General features: G+C 42.3%; 1 protein-coding gene across 1 annotated transcript in view; it reads left to right on the top strand.

The window, feature by feature from the left end:
* The first annotated feature begins 2,532 nt into the window (after nt 1–2,532).
* The window catches only part of SPAG1 (sperm associated antigen 1), a 91,425-nt gene continuing 79,155 nt past the window's right edge, over nt 2,533–14,802 (top strand). Inside the window, exons 1-3 of the mRNA XM_043978660.1 lie at nt 2,533–2,630; nt 5,293–5,377; nt 12,805–12,943. Of these exons, the coding sequence (XP_043834595.1) occupies nt 5,317–5,377; nt 12,805–12,943 (200 nt within the window). The 5' untranslated portion in view covers nt 2,533–2,630; nt 5,293–5,316. The remainder of the gene's footprint in view (nt 2,631–5,292; nt 5,378–12,804; nt 12,944–14,802) is intronic.

The raw sequence follows: 14,802 nt of genomic DNA, 5'->3' as shown, positions 1-14,802 counted from the left end.
CTCTCACAGAGTCATACAATAGTATTGGAGACTTTTTATTATCTGACATTTGCTAAAACTGACAAAAACTAAGAAAGCTAATAATTCATGACTTAGCTTAATGATAATTGTATTCTCTAAAAGACAGAGAAAAAGATAAAGTGACCCAATTCTGACCAATAAGGAGGATCTCTTTGCCAGAGTAGAAATGGTGGAAACCTTGGGATGAAATGGCTATCTTAGTGTGTGATAGAGGAAGACAAAAGCTAGGTATGGATTGATGTTAATGAGTATGGTCCAGATTTTAAACATCAAAGATTTCAGAGAAAGCATAGATAGGCACAGTGGATAGAATGCTGGGCCTGAAGTCCGGAAGACTCATCTTCCTGAGTTCTAATCCAGCCTCAGGCACTTACTAGCTGTGTGACCTGGGTAAACCACTTGACCCTGTTTGCCTCAGTTTCTTCATCTGTAAAATGAGCTGGAGAGGAAAATGGCAAACCAAACTGGCAGTATCATTGCCAAGAAAACCCCAAATAGGATCATGAAGAGTCAGACACGACGGAACAACAATGACCACTGAGGTCCAGACCAGTCCCATTTTACAAGATGCAACCAAAGTTTAGGGAAGCTGAGTGCCTACAAGGCACAATGATAAGTGGCAGGAACTCCCTTGTCTTTCTGACACCAGTGCCACCATTTTCTCCCACTGTACCAAGAGGATGCTTGAAAAGCTTTAAGGATAGGGAAGATTTCAATTGGCAAGGAGAGGGGAAGAAGAGCATTCTGCCACAGGGAATATCTAAAGCAAGCAAGAGTAGCCAGATGGAGAACAAAGGCATAGGCCAGGGTACAGGAGTCTTTCCTTCAAAAAAATTGCAGGGTGGACGTTGAAAAGTTAATCGCTTTTCAAAATGAGTAAAAAGATTCCCTTTAGCAAAAGGCCAGGCCAACTAATATTTCTTTAATTTTTTAAAATACTAAATATTTAGGGGCAGCTAGGTGGCACAGTGGATAAAGCACCAGCCCTGGGGATTCAGGAAGACTTGAATTCAAATCCAGCCTCAGACACTTGACACTGGCTGTGTGACCCTGGGCAAGTCATTTAACTCCAATTGCCTCAACCCCCTCAAAATACTAAACATTTATATTTATAGTTTTGAGTTTAAATTTTTATCCCTCCTTCCCTCCCCTCCCTGAGGTGGTAAGCAATCAGATATGGGTTATAGAAGTACGATTATGTAAAACATTATTATATTAGTCATTTTGTACAAGAAAACTTGAATAAAAGAAAAAAATGAAAGTGAAAAATAGCATGCTTCAGTCTGTGTTCAATCAACCTCAGTTCTTTCTTTGGAGGTGGATAGTATGTTTCATCAATAGGCCTTTGGGATTGTCTTGGATCTTTGTATTGCTGAGAATAGTTGTCATTCACAGCTCCTCATTGAACAATATTGTCACTGCACAATGTTCTCCTGGTTCTGCTCACTTCACTATACATCAGTTCATATAAGTCTTTCCAGGCCTCTCTAAGAGCATCCTGTCATTTCTTATAACACAATAGTATTCCATTATCATCATATACCACAGCTTGTTTAGCCATTTCCCAATTGATGGGCATTCCTTTGATTTCCAATTCTTAGCCACCACAAAATGACCTGCTATAAATAGTTTTGTACAAATAGGTCTTTTTCTCTTTTTGGGGCTGTCTTTGGCATATAAACCTAGCAGTGATGTTGATGTTGCGGGATCAAAAGGGACACACAGTTTTATAACCCTTTAGGCAAGTTAGGAGGAGCTATTTGAACCTAGGTCTTCCCGATGGCCAACCCAACACTATTCAAACTATTTTTTTGTGTGTGTGAAGCAATTGGGGTTAAGTGACTTGCCCAGGGTCACACAGCTAGTAAGTGTTAAGTGTCTGAGGCCAGATTTGAACTCAGGTCCTTCTGACTCCAGGGCTGGTGCTCTATCCACTGTGCCACCTAGCTGCCCCCAAACTATCTTTTAAATCTCATACTCTGAAATGAAAAGAGCTGATTGTTAAATTTACAGTGTGAACATTTACACCTCGAGAATCAGCAAACTGCAAATCAGGGATTGAGTTATTGTTTTGTTGATTGTGTGGCCTTAAGAAAGTGATGGAAAGGGGCAGCTAAGTGGTTCAGTGGATAGAGCACCGGCCCTGGATTCAGGAGGACCTGAGTTCAAATCCGGCCTCAGACACTTGCCATTTACTAGCTGTGTGACCCTGGGCAAATCACTTAATCCCAATTGCCTCACCAAAAAAAAAAAAAAGGTGTATGCTGCATATTTCTCCCCCTTCGGAAGCCTGGTTGTTAAACATTTAGCCCGACACCCTTTGTGGCAGTCTTCTCAGCTCCTCCCACCAACCCAAAACACGCTAAACGAGAGGAAGAACCAAAAGCGAAGGAGGTGGGGCTAGCCCCAGAGAAGGGGGAATGGATCAATCAGCGGATATGCTCAGGTGCCAGCCAATCAGTTCGCCAAATGGACCTTGCCCCGCCCCCTTGGAGGACAAACTACCCTGACTCCTCTCCCAGCCCCAGCAAAGCATCTTCCAGATCTCTTGGTCCTGGGTCCCGCCGCTGCCCCGCGTCTTCTCCGAAGGGCCGGTGCCTCGGAACGAGGTTAGTGCTTGTGCCCCACCCCTCTGGCCCTCTGAGGCACTGTGAGAGCCCCTTCCTATCCCCCTCCCCCTCCCCGGTGACCGCAGCGTTATATGTGCATGGGGCAAGCGGTGGGAAGGGGCCCGAGATCACCTCCGGGACAGCTCTGTGACACTACCCCAAGACACCAGCTAGGCGGACTTGGGCCGTTAACCGAAACTGAGACGGGGGCATGGGGAGGAGGGAGCGAGGCTTGAAGGGGGAGGGAAAACCCAAAGGGTCCCCCGCTGGGGCCCCGCACTGTACATAGCAACGGTTGCTAGGAGAGGGGACGCATCTCCTTCCGGTAGGTCGGGCTGGCTGGGCTGGTGGGGAGGGTGGAGGGAGGTGAGTGCGCTCTCTGGGTCCTTCAAATCCAGGCGTCTGCTTGGCTTGCCCCGGGTGGATGACAGACACCTGTAGTTTGTAGAACTAGGGGAGGCATCGGGGCAAATTCGACCCAACTATGTAAGCACGAAAGTGAAGTTTCAGTCCGGGGAACTAGAGATCTTGCAACCCAAGATCCCCAAAGAAGAGAGCAGGTAAGGGAGAACTTTATCGATTTCCTTGTGAGATCCGAGAGTGCAGACTCCACTAAGTAAGCATGGGGGGAAATTTTTAAAATTCAAAATGATTCCTTAAAACCATATTCAGAATGATGTGCATATGATTACCATGAGAAATTTATTCATTCAATCTGTGCTTTGCCCCGAAGGCTTTTAATGTATGAGAAACACTTTTCATATATCTGATCATCACTAACTATGCTGTTATTATCTATACTTTGACGATGAGGAAACTGAGATGGAGAGAGGTGACAGAGGTGACATGACTCTGCCCAGGGTAACACAGCTAGAAACTGTCTGAGGCAAGATTTGAACTTAGGTTTTCCTGATTGCAAGTCCAACACGTATCCAGCGGGCCACCCAGCTGAACACGTGGAAGTTTGTTGGTAATGAGCTGATGAGTTAGTACGACGGAGGACAAAGTATAAAAAGCAATCTATAGCCTGGAGTCCTGGACCGACAGGTTCCAGCTTACCTTTCTGAGCTCACCTCACTTTAATTCCCTTCCAAAAATCAGTCAAACTGGCCTTCTTGGAGTTCTCTAAATTTCTCATTACATCTTTGGTTTCCTGCCTTTGCACAGACTGTCCCTATCCAGCATAGAAAACATCCTCTTCTCACTTCTACTTCTTAGAATGCTTAGCTTCCAGCTTTTCAAGATTCCTTCATTATTAATACTCTCTTTTTTGAATGATCATGTACATACTTTTATGTCATAAAGAGGTGCATATGGTATTGGTATTGAATTTGTTTTTCTTTCCAATTATTTATTAATCGCCGTCTGTGTTAAAGATACTGAGCTAGATGCTAGGCATGCAAAATTAAAAAAAAACACTTGTTTTCTTTTTTAAAGTTATTTAAATTTTTCATTTCAAATTCTGAGTTTCAAATTTTCTCCTTCCCTCCTACCTCTCCCACACACACTGAGTATACAAGTAATGTGATATCAATTATACATGTGAAATAATGTAAAACATATTTCCATGTTAGACGTAGTGCAAAAAAAAAAAAGCACCAGCAAGAAAAATAAAGTGAGAAAATTATACTTTGTTTTTCACTCAGAGTTCCTCATTTTTCTTTCTGGAAGTAGAGGGCATTTTTTTCATCATGAGTCCTTTGGAATTCTCTAGCATCATTGTATTGATCAGAGTAGTGACATCTTTCACAGTTGATCATTATTTATTTATTTATTTATTTTTAGTGAGGCAATTGGGGTTAAGTGACTTGCCCAGGGTCATACAGCTAGTAAGTGTTAAGTGTCTAAGGCCGGATTTGAACTCAGGTACTCCTGACTCCAGGGCTGGTGCTCTATCCACTGCACCATCTAGCTGCCCACAGTTGATCATTATTACAACATTGCTGTTACTGTGCACAATGATCTAATTTTGCTCACTTCACTTTGCCTCGGTTCATGTTCTTCTGAAAACATCCCACCCCTGGTCATTTCATATTGTGTTATAACACAGTAGTACTTCATCAGAATCATATGTATACCACAGTTTGTTTAGCCATTCCCAAATTCATGGGCATCCCCTCAATTTCCAATTCTTTGCCACCTCAAAAAGAACTGGTATAAATATTTTTGTATATATAAGTCCTCCTTGCCTTGGAACTGTGACCATGGCTTCTGCTCCCTTGTGATCCACCACAAGCCACTTCCAGAACTGTGTATGGGCCATAGATTTGCCAGTATTTGGTGGTGTACAAATTCATAGGTATACAAATATACCGACATTAAGTAGACTTGCCTGTGCCAGCAAAGAGTCCCCTGTAATCTTTTTGTCCTACCCCTTTGCTGTGTCTGGGTTGAGAGCTCCTCATGCTGGTGTTCTTACTGTTGCAGAGGCCACCAATGCCTCCTGCTGATGCTGGCCCCACCCAGGGCCATGGGCCTTTCTTGCCACCCTCCTAAGTTTTCCTAGGCTGGAAAAAATGTCTCACCCTGACCTTTTGTTGGCCTACCACTCCAAAAATTGATTTGAGGCATCATTTTAAAGTTGTTTGGAGGGGAATGTTGAGAGAGTTCAGCTGTGTTGCAGCCTCTAATCTGCCATTTTGGCATTTTTCTTTTTTTAAAGAAAGTACCTGCTTTCAAGGAGCGTATGTGTTGGGAGGGGAGGAGAATAAAAGAAAGTAAAGAAGCAAAGCAAAAATTATCTGTAGGTGAGTATATATTCACATTCAGTGTTTCAAAATTTTTCATTAAAAAAACTATTGCTGTCAAGAGCCGGCAGTATTAACATTATCCTGCTGTTCTATTCTCTTGCCATTAAAAAAATTTTAATTTATACAAACTTCATTTTATTCCAGTAAGCCTTAAAGGGCAATAACTAATGTTAACATTATATACTAACATTTTATAACATTATATCCTAAATAGCTGTCCAAACACACAAGCTTGCTTGAGAATACTAACTTTAAAAAATATATGTCTTGGGGTGACTAGGTGGCGCAGTGGATAAAGCATGGGCCCTGGAGTTCAAATCCGGCCTCAGATACTTGACACTTACTAGCTGTGTGACCCTGGGCAAGTCACTTAACCTTCACCGCATATATATGCATTAGCTTCCTTGAAATTCATACCTTCAGACTTTTCTTGATGAGTCAGGGAAAAATTAGGAGCATAACATGGAAAATACTCTATGTTCTTTTCTTAAAAATAGACTGTGGATATTATTAGCAGAAATTCTTCATACCACAATGATGTTCACAGTAGAGAGGCATTTATTTTTATTTGGTCAATATGCATTTACTGTGTCAGAGAGAATAAACATTTATAGAGTGCTTACAACATACCAGGTACTGTGCCAAGTGCTTTATAAATATTGTCTTATTTAATTCTTATAACAACCCTGGGAAGTAGGTGTTGTTATTATTTCCATTTTACAGTTGAGGAAACTGAGGCAAACAGAGATTAAATGACTTGCCCAGGGTTCTCATACAGCTAGTAAGTGTCTGAAGCTGGATTTGAACTCAGGTCTTTCTGACTCCAGGCCCAGCACTCTATCCATAACTACCACTGTAGTTGCCTTGCAGAGAAGAGAAGAGCCCATACTTGAGATTGTTACAAAGATAAAATCAATAGAATTGTCAACAGATTGGATGGAAGGGAGGGCAGAATGAGATAGATTGAGGAGTTGAGGATGACACTTTGGTTATGAGGCTAGGAGACTGGGAAGATGATGGTATCTTGGGCAGTAATAGGGAAGTTAGGAAGAGAAGAGGGTTTGGGGGAGAAGATGATGAGTTCAGTTTTGGACTCAATGAACATATGATGTCTAAGAAACGTGCGATTCAGAGTATCTCATAGGCAGTTGGAGGTACAAGAAGGCAGACCAGCAGAGAGGCGAGGGCTGGATAAGCAGATCAGCAAAGAGACGATCATCAAAAGTGGCATCACCAAGTGAAGTCGTAAAGAGGAGAGGGCCCAGGACAGAGCCATGTGGACCAGCCATGGTTCGTTAACCCTTGCGAAGACCCAGCAAACACACCTGAGAAGGAGTGATTAGGCTGAGAGGAGGAGAGCTAGAAGAGAGCAGAATCCAGAAAACCCAGAGGGAAGAGAGTTGTAAGGGATAAGAGGGTGACCGACCACATCCGACCCTCCAGAGAGGTCAAGAAGAATGATGACTGAGGAAGAAGCCTTTGGGTTTGGCAATTAGGGGATCATTGGCAACTTTGGAAACAGCAGTTGGGGTTTAATAATGAGGTCATTGGAAGCCGGATTGTAGAGAATTAAGGAGGGAGTGAGAGGAAAGGAAGCGGAGGCATCTATTGTAGACAACCTTCTCAAGGAGTTTAGTCACCAAAGGAAGGAGAGATGTGGGGCAATAGCTATCTGGGATGGATGGATCAAGTGCTGGGTTTTTTGAGGATGGGGGAGACATGGGCATGTTTATAGGTAGTAGGGAAGTAGCCAGGGAGAGATTGAAGATAAATGAGAGCGTGGAGATGATGGAGAAGGAGCAGTCTTCTGGGACAGACTGGGTAGAATCAGATTGCTTGTGCATGGAGAGGGTTTTGCTTTGGCAAAGAAGGTCCCCTCTTCATGGGAGACCAAGGTGAAGGTGATTCTCGCGATAAAAGGCACATAGGTGATATAAGATGGGGGAGGAAAGAAGTGGGAACTCTCAGTGAATGGCCTTAAAACTACGGGGCGGGGGCAGCTAGGTGGCTCAGTGGATAAAGCACCAGCCCTGGATTCAGAAGGACCTGAGTTCAAATCTGAACTCAGACACTTGACACTTACTAGCTGTGTGACCCAGGGCAAGTCACTTAACACTCATTGCCCTGCAAAACAAAAACAAAAACAAAACAACTATGGGGCAAGGTTCTCAAGGGAGAGGATGGGGGAAGGGTGCCATGGGAGGTTTGAGGAGGGATGAAAAGGTTTGGAAGAACAGGAGTGGAGAGTGGGATGATGGGTGAATTAGGAAAGTGTAAAGGGATGGCCTCACAGCAGGGAGGGTCCAGTAGAAGTCAGACAACATGAATTTGTAGTGGACCCAGTCAGCACAGTTTTCTTCAGCTTTGTTCAATAGCACATGCATAGAAGTGAAAGCAATGGATAGTGGGTATGAACCAAGACTGAAGCTTAGATGGGCAACATCAAAGTTATGATAAGGGAGCAAATAACTCAAGAGGACGTTGGTTGAATTGGTTCACCAAAGGATCAAGATGGGTCAGGGAGGAATGTATAGCTGGTGCGGAAATGATTTCCTAGGGAAGAACTTGGGGGAGGGTCAAGGGATTGGAGTTCATGGTATGGATAAAGAACAGGCTTTGAAGGCAAGGAAGAGATGCAATGAAAAGCTACTGTGGTCAGAAAAGGGAATTTCAGATCCTTGAACACAGAGATGGTACATTTGTGGCAAGTTCATGGGTATGACCATCTTTGTGTGTGGCTGAGGTGGGGTAGAGGAGTAGCTTATGTGAGATGAATAAGTTGATGAATGGGATTTTATGGGGTTTGAGGGAATATAAATGTATACATCTTTTTTTTTTTTTTGAGTGAGGCAATTGGGGTTAAGTGACTTGCCCAGGGTCACACAGCTAGTAAGTGTTAAGTGTCTGAGGCCGGATTTGAACTCAGGTACTCCTGAATTCAGGGCCAGTGCTTTATCCACTGCGCCACCTAGCCGCCCCAAATGTATACATCTTAAAGTCCCCTAGTGTGAGAACAGGAGACGAGTAAGAGAGAAAATCAAATGGCACAACCACAGCCTCAGCTCAATCCCACTCACTTCCCCCTTGTTGCTTTGCTCTTATCATCATGGTGCCTCTGTTATAGGAGTCTAGGAAGTTGCTTGGATTTGTGCTGTCCTGTAGGCCAGTGCCTGCCTTTCTCCTTCCCTCCTCACTTCCCTACCCCACCTCCGACGATTTTTAAAAATTACAGATGAAAACATGCCTACTTATGGTTCTGGACGGACTATACAAGTTTTGTTTTGCTTCCCTCCATCCCACCTTCCTCCACCAAGGAGAATGAACCTCTGGCCATGTCTTATGGAACACAAATGCTTAACAGGTTCACAAAGGACTACAAGATATCACTTAGAGGCCTCCAACTGATGAACTAGAGTTCAGTATATGGAAAGAATTGTGGTTGTGATTGTTGTGCAGTTACCAATGATCTTTGAAAAATCACAGATGGAGAATAGGAAAGGGGCCACAGAACTGCAGATCGGTAATTGTTTTTCCAATTTTCAAGGAAGGAAAGGGCGAGTTTTTAAATTTATAGATTAGTGAATTTGGCTTTGACTTTTTGGAAACATTCTAGAACATATGATTAAAAGGATGGTTGTTGGGCACTTAGAAATGGAAACAAGGATCCCTATAAACCAGCATATTTTTTGTCAAAGACAAATCATGTCAGATTAACCTCTTTTCCTTTTTTGACAGGGTTCCTAGCTAGAATGGTAGATGCTGGGAATGCTAGAGATATGTTGTACTCACATTTCAACAAGGCATTTGAAAAAGTCCTCATGGGGGCAGCTAGATGGCGCAGTGGTTAAAGCACCGGCCCTGGATTCAGGAGTACCTGAGTTCAAATCCGGCCTCAGACACTTGACACTTACTAGCTGTGTGACCCTGGGCAAGTCACTTGACCCCCATTGCCTGAAAAAAAAAAAAAAGTCCTCATGATATATTGATGTACAAGGCAGAGTGATATGGGTGGAATCCTATTACATTTCGGGAGATCCATAAGTGGTTGGCTGACCAGACCCAAAGAGTGGATGCTTAATGGATTCATGTCAACTTGGAAGCAAGCCACCACTGGAACACCATAGATCTCTGTCTTTTGCTGATGTTTTAAAACCTTTTTTATTGATATCTGTTAAGGGCTAAAATTCTAGCTAAACTGTCTAAAATATCTAATGAGTGGTCGCCAATAAATTATAAGCTTTAGCAAGAGTTAGACTTTTAAGCATTTATTAAGGAGAATAAGAATTTGATAAAGAGAGAGAGAAAGGCCTAGATTTCTATCTATTAAAGGGAGAGCACATTTCTAGCTACACTCTCCACCAGTCTCAGGAAAGAGCCCCAGAGCAAGCGCCAGTCTCTTCCTTCCTCCTCCCACTAGCCCCCGTCACTTCCTGACGCCAAAGAAAAGACTCCTGGGTCTTGCCCTCAAAGACCTTTGCTTCATGGCAGAACTCTTCTACAGTAAGTCTCCAGCAGGTGGCGTCATTCCAATCGTTACATGACTTAAATGAAAGCCTGGATAGCATGCTTATCAAGGAAAGATGAACCTGGAAGGGAGAGCTAACTTATTGGATGACAAAATCAGAAAACAAAAAGATCTTAACAGGCTGAATGGGGCACCAGCATATCTAGGAAAATAAAAAATTAATTATGATAACTTTAAAGTTTTATACTTGGGTTCAAAAAATCAACTTCACAAGCACCAGATTGGGGAAGCATAGCTGGACCACAGTTGGTATGAAAATAACCTAGACATTTTAGTGGATTATAAACTCACTATGTGTCAGCAGAATGACATGACAAAAAAACTAATGGAAACCTGGATGGTCTAAAAAAGGAAGGGGAGGGGGCAGCTAGGTATCGCAGTGGATAAAGCACCGGCCCTGGATTCAGGAGGACCTGAGTTCAAATTCGGCCTCAGACACTTGACACTTACCAGCTGTGTGACCCTGGGCAAGTCACTTAACCCTCATTGCCCTGCATAAATAAATAAGTAAATAAATAAATGATTTTTTTTAAAGGAAGGAAGGGAATAAACATTTATATAATGCCTATGTGCCTGGTCCTATGCTAAGTGCTTTTTACTAATATTAGCTCATTTAATCCTCATAACAATCCTTCAAGGGAGGTGCTATTTTAACCCTATTTTGCAGTTGAGGAAACTGAGGCAAATAGAGGTTAGATGACTTGTCCCAGGGTCACACAGCTAAGAAGTGTCTTATCTCAGGTCTCCCTGACTTTGGGCCCAGTGTGCCACCAGAATGAGGAAGTGGGGTTTACTGATGATCCTTCTGTTCTCTGCCGTAATCAGACTGCCTCTCTAGGACTGCATTTGATTATAGATGCCATACTAAGAAAGATGTTGGCCAGTGTAGAAAGGTGGGTAACCAGAAAGACAGAGGGGGATAGAGACAATGCTATATGGGAATATGTTTTAACCAGAAAAGAGAACTTGGTAGCTATTTTCTAGTATTTTATGGATTTTCATGTGGAAGAGGATTTGACCTTGTTCTTAGAAAGCAAAAGTAGTAGTGGCAATGAGTAAAATTTGCAGAGAAAACAGAAAAGCCTCCATCTTAGGTAAACCTCCACAGTTAGAGTAGTTTAAAAGTAGGATGGGTCATACCAGGTGCTAGTCAGTCTCTGTCAGTGGTAGGGCTGTAAAGCAGAAGATGACTCCATAAACATTGGGGGGGGGATGGGGGGGATCATTCCTACTCAGTTTTGGGATTGAGCTAGTTTTCCTCTGAAATTCTTCCAAGTCTAAGATTCTGCCATTCAACAGAGGGAACAATTATTTGGGCTGAGCCTTGAATAGCAACTAATGTCATCTAGGATCTGGCCCACATCTCTTCACCTTATCCACAGGGATTTCGTGTGAAATCTTGTCACATCCCTTGCTGGATGCTAGGTGTAATATGGCTATGGCATTTCTCTGACATACCAGACAAGTCACCCTGTCCAAAACGGAAATGAAATTAGCCTGGCATGACTTACTTATTCTTATTAAACTCCTGCTGGATCTTGGTGATAATTGCTTCGTTTAAGTCCTGACAAAACATTCATTAAATAGTCTCTTTTAGAGGCAAGCCAGGTGGCACAGTGGATAAAGCACCGGCCCTGGATTCAGGAGGATCTGAGTTCAAATTTGGCCTCAGACACTTGCCACTTAGTAGCTGTATGACCCTGGACAAATCACTTACCCCCCTCGTTGTCCCCCCCCCCCCAAATAGTCTCTTTTATAATTTTGCTGGAGAGTAGTCAGTAAATATGTATGAAATGCCTACTATGTACTAAGCCCTGGGGATACAGAGAAAGGCAAAAGGCAGTCCCCTGCTCTCAAAGAGCTCACAATCTAATGGGTGAGAAAACATGAAAATAAGATTAGAGTTAAAATCACCAAGGAATTACAGAAACATTTGAACAAAACTGGATTTTTAGAGCTATAGGGCACTTTTAAGATCATTCACTCCAATTTCCAGCTTACTGATAAATAAATAAACTGAAGCTCGGAATGTTTCTGGAGGATCAAGGATATCTGAAACAAGTGGCCTCAATTGGCTACTTCAAAATGTCCTTATCTTCACCTATGATGCCTCCTTCTCTCTTGTTTTAGAGCCTCTTTCGCCAACTTTTGATCCTAATACTTTTTCTTTTCTCTCACACCGTCTACTTTGGCGATCATACCCATGCATGGTTTCTACTATTATTTCTTTTTTTTTTTTTTTGCAGGGCAATGAGGGTTAAGTGACTTGCCCAGGGTCACCCAGCTAGTAAGTGTCAAGTGTCTCAGGCCAGATTTGAACTCAGGTCCTCCTGAATCCGGGGCCAGTGCTTTATCCACTGCAACACCTAGCTTCCCCCTCTACTATTATTTCAAAGAGCATGATACCAAAGTCTGTATCTTTAGCCTCAATTCTCTCCTAAGATCCAGATCCACAATTCAGATTGCCTGCTGGACATCTCTACCTGAATGTTTTGGTGGAACTATAAACAAAGCATTTCACAGCACAGTAGAATGTTAAGAGCTGGGAGGAGCACAGCACCATAGACTTAGAGCTGGGAAGGAATTTAGGAGATCTAAGCTAATTTTGCAGACGAAGAAGCAGAAGCTTGGGAAGGGGAAATGACTTAGCTATGATCACACAACTGTTAAATATCAGAGCTGAGTTTCAAACCCAGATCCTTTGATTTCAAGCCCAGGTCAGATAGCTAGTTAGTAGCAAAGCTATGACAGGAACCCAAGTCTTCTGACTTCTGTCCTTAATAAGTGATTTTCTGCTTAATGTGGTATGTAAAATATTAAATTACACTAGTCTGATATGAGTACTACTCTATATTTTAGGAGAATAACGACAGCTTTTCTCTATTATTACATATTATAGCTATGACTGATCAAGCACCTTCACTTTGGAGCTTTGGAACAACAAAAACATTTCAAATTCCCATTGAACATCTGGATTTCAAATTTATTGAAAAATGTTCAGATGTTAAGCACTTGGAAAAGATTCTCCTTGTACTCAGGTAAATATTTAAAAAATTTTTTTAATTCTTTAGAAACAGTATGTTAATTAACTTATTTAGTTGATTCTTTTTATTTACTTTGTGTAACATTTAAATGGCATTAGTTTAAGATGTAAAAATCTTAACATGTTAGAATTTTGAATAATTTTGATTGTTTCATACACATCTTATCCCTCACTGGTGGTCTTACTATGTGTATCTCTAAAGTTCTGTTGAAAGTCCTCTTGGCCCATTAATAACTTTAAAGTTAGGCTAACTCGAACTTGTTACATTTTTCTGAGGGATTGGGAAAATAGTGTGTATATTATATACCTGCCCAGTAGCTAAACATTATGAGTTTAACTAACCTACTATCCCCTGATACACAAATGTCCTTTATAACAGTTGTAATGATTGGAATGACACCACCTCCTGGAGACTTACTGTAGGAAAGCTCCAACATGAAGAGAGGGCCTCTGAGGGCAGGACCATGTGTCTTTTCTTTGGCGTCAGGAAGTGATGTTTGCTTGTGGGAGGAAGGAGGAGGCTGGCGCTCTGACTCACTCTCTTTCCTGAGGACTCTGGTGGAGAAGGGAGCTAGAAATGCGCTTTCCCTTTAATAGATAGAGGAATCTAGGCCTTTCTCTCTCTCTTTACAACATTCTTATTCTCCTTAAAAGTCTAACTCTTGCTAAAGCTTATAATTTATTGGTGACCACTCATTAGTATAGCTAGAATTTTAGCTATCCCAAGAAAAAACATAGAGTGGTTTACTAACCAACTGATTGTGACTGGTTATGATGGCGGCTGGTGGGGTTGGATGAAACAAGCTAGAAAATGGACCATGTGTCATTTTGAAAAGGGGGGGGCCAAGGCCAGATGGAGAAGGCAAGAATCATATGGATCCAGGATAGTCATTTTCAAACTGGTAATAGGTATTTGGGGTTTCCTAGGGAGATTGAAGGGTATGTGGAGACTGAAACTAAAAGCCTGCTTTCTTCTACTATGTCAACGTTACTAGCACTGTTGTATTCCAGCCACCATGAGCACTTTGTCGATCATCCATTCTTATCTTTTAGTTCCTTCTTGCCATCTCTCTCTACCATAACATCTTCTTCCCCAGGGTAATAACATTAAGTTTAGAAACCTGATTATTTCTGAAATGGGACTATTTTAATTTATTTTTGTTGAAGAAATGATATAAGTAATGAAAGCACCAAGGAATAAAAAAGTTTGAAAATTATAGTTATCTAAAGATGTCCAGTAGTGGTTAGGGGTAGGTGCTTAGCTGAGGATTAGAGTTAGTCATTATCTCTCTGGCCTTCACCCTCATGTGGGCATTGCCACTTTGTTCCCAGTTCCTCCCTTCAGGGACTTTCTAGTCACTACCTTGGCTCCACTTCCATGTGTCGGTAAGTACAGGGTCATTTAAATCTGTAGAGAAAGAAACAATGGGGAGAAAATTTGTCTGCAGCCACTGACTGCCTCAGATGGTGCTGATTCTGACCAATTTACTAAACCTCCTCCCACCAGAAAACTCCTGTCTCATCCTGTGTTCCACAAGAAAACTGCTCTCATCCTATGTTCATGATGGTCCTGATTAATTTATCCTTCTCTGCCTTAGTTGTTGTTGGTGGTTGTTCAGTCATTTTCCAGTCCTGTCCAACTCTTTGTGACCCCACTTGGAGTTTTCTTGTCAAAGATACTGGAGTGTTGGGGCAGCTAGGTGGTGCAGTAGATAACACACCAGCTTGGATTCAGGAGGACCTGAGTTCAAATCCGGCCTCAGACACTTGATGCTTACTAGCTATGTGACCCTGGACAAGTCACTTAGCCCTCATTGCCCCGCCCCCCCCCCAAAACAAAGACATCACTAAAGA

The sequence above is a fragment of the Dromiciops gliroides genome, chromosome 1 (assembly GCF_019393635.1).
Source record: "Dromiciops gliroides isolate mDroGli1 chromosome 1, mDroGli1.pri, whole genome shotgun sequence".
In the NCBI taxonomy this organism is placed as follows: Eukaryota; Metazoa; Chordata; class Mammalia; order Microbiotheria; family Microbiotheriidae; genus Dromiciops; species Dromiciops gliroides.
The sequence above is the reverse complement of the archived record's forward strand: the minus strand, read 5'-3'. Positions and strand labels throughout refer to the sequence as shown.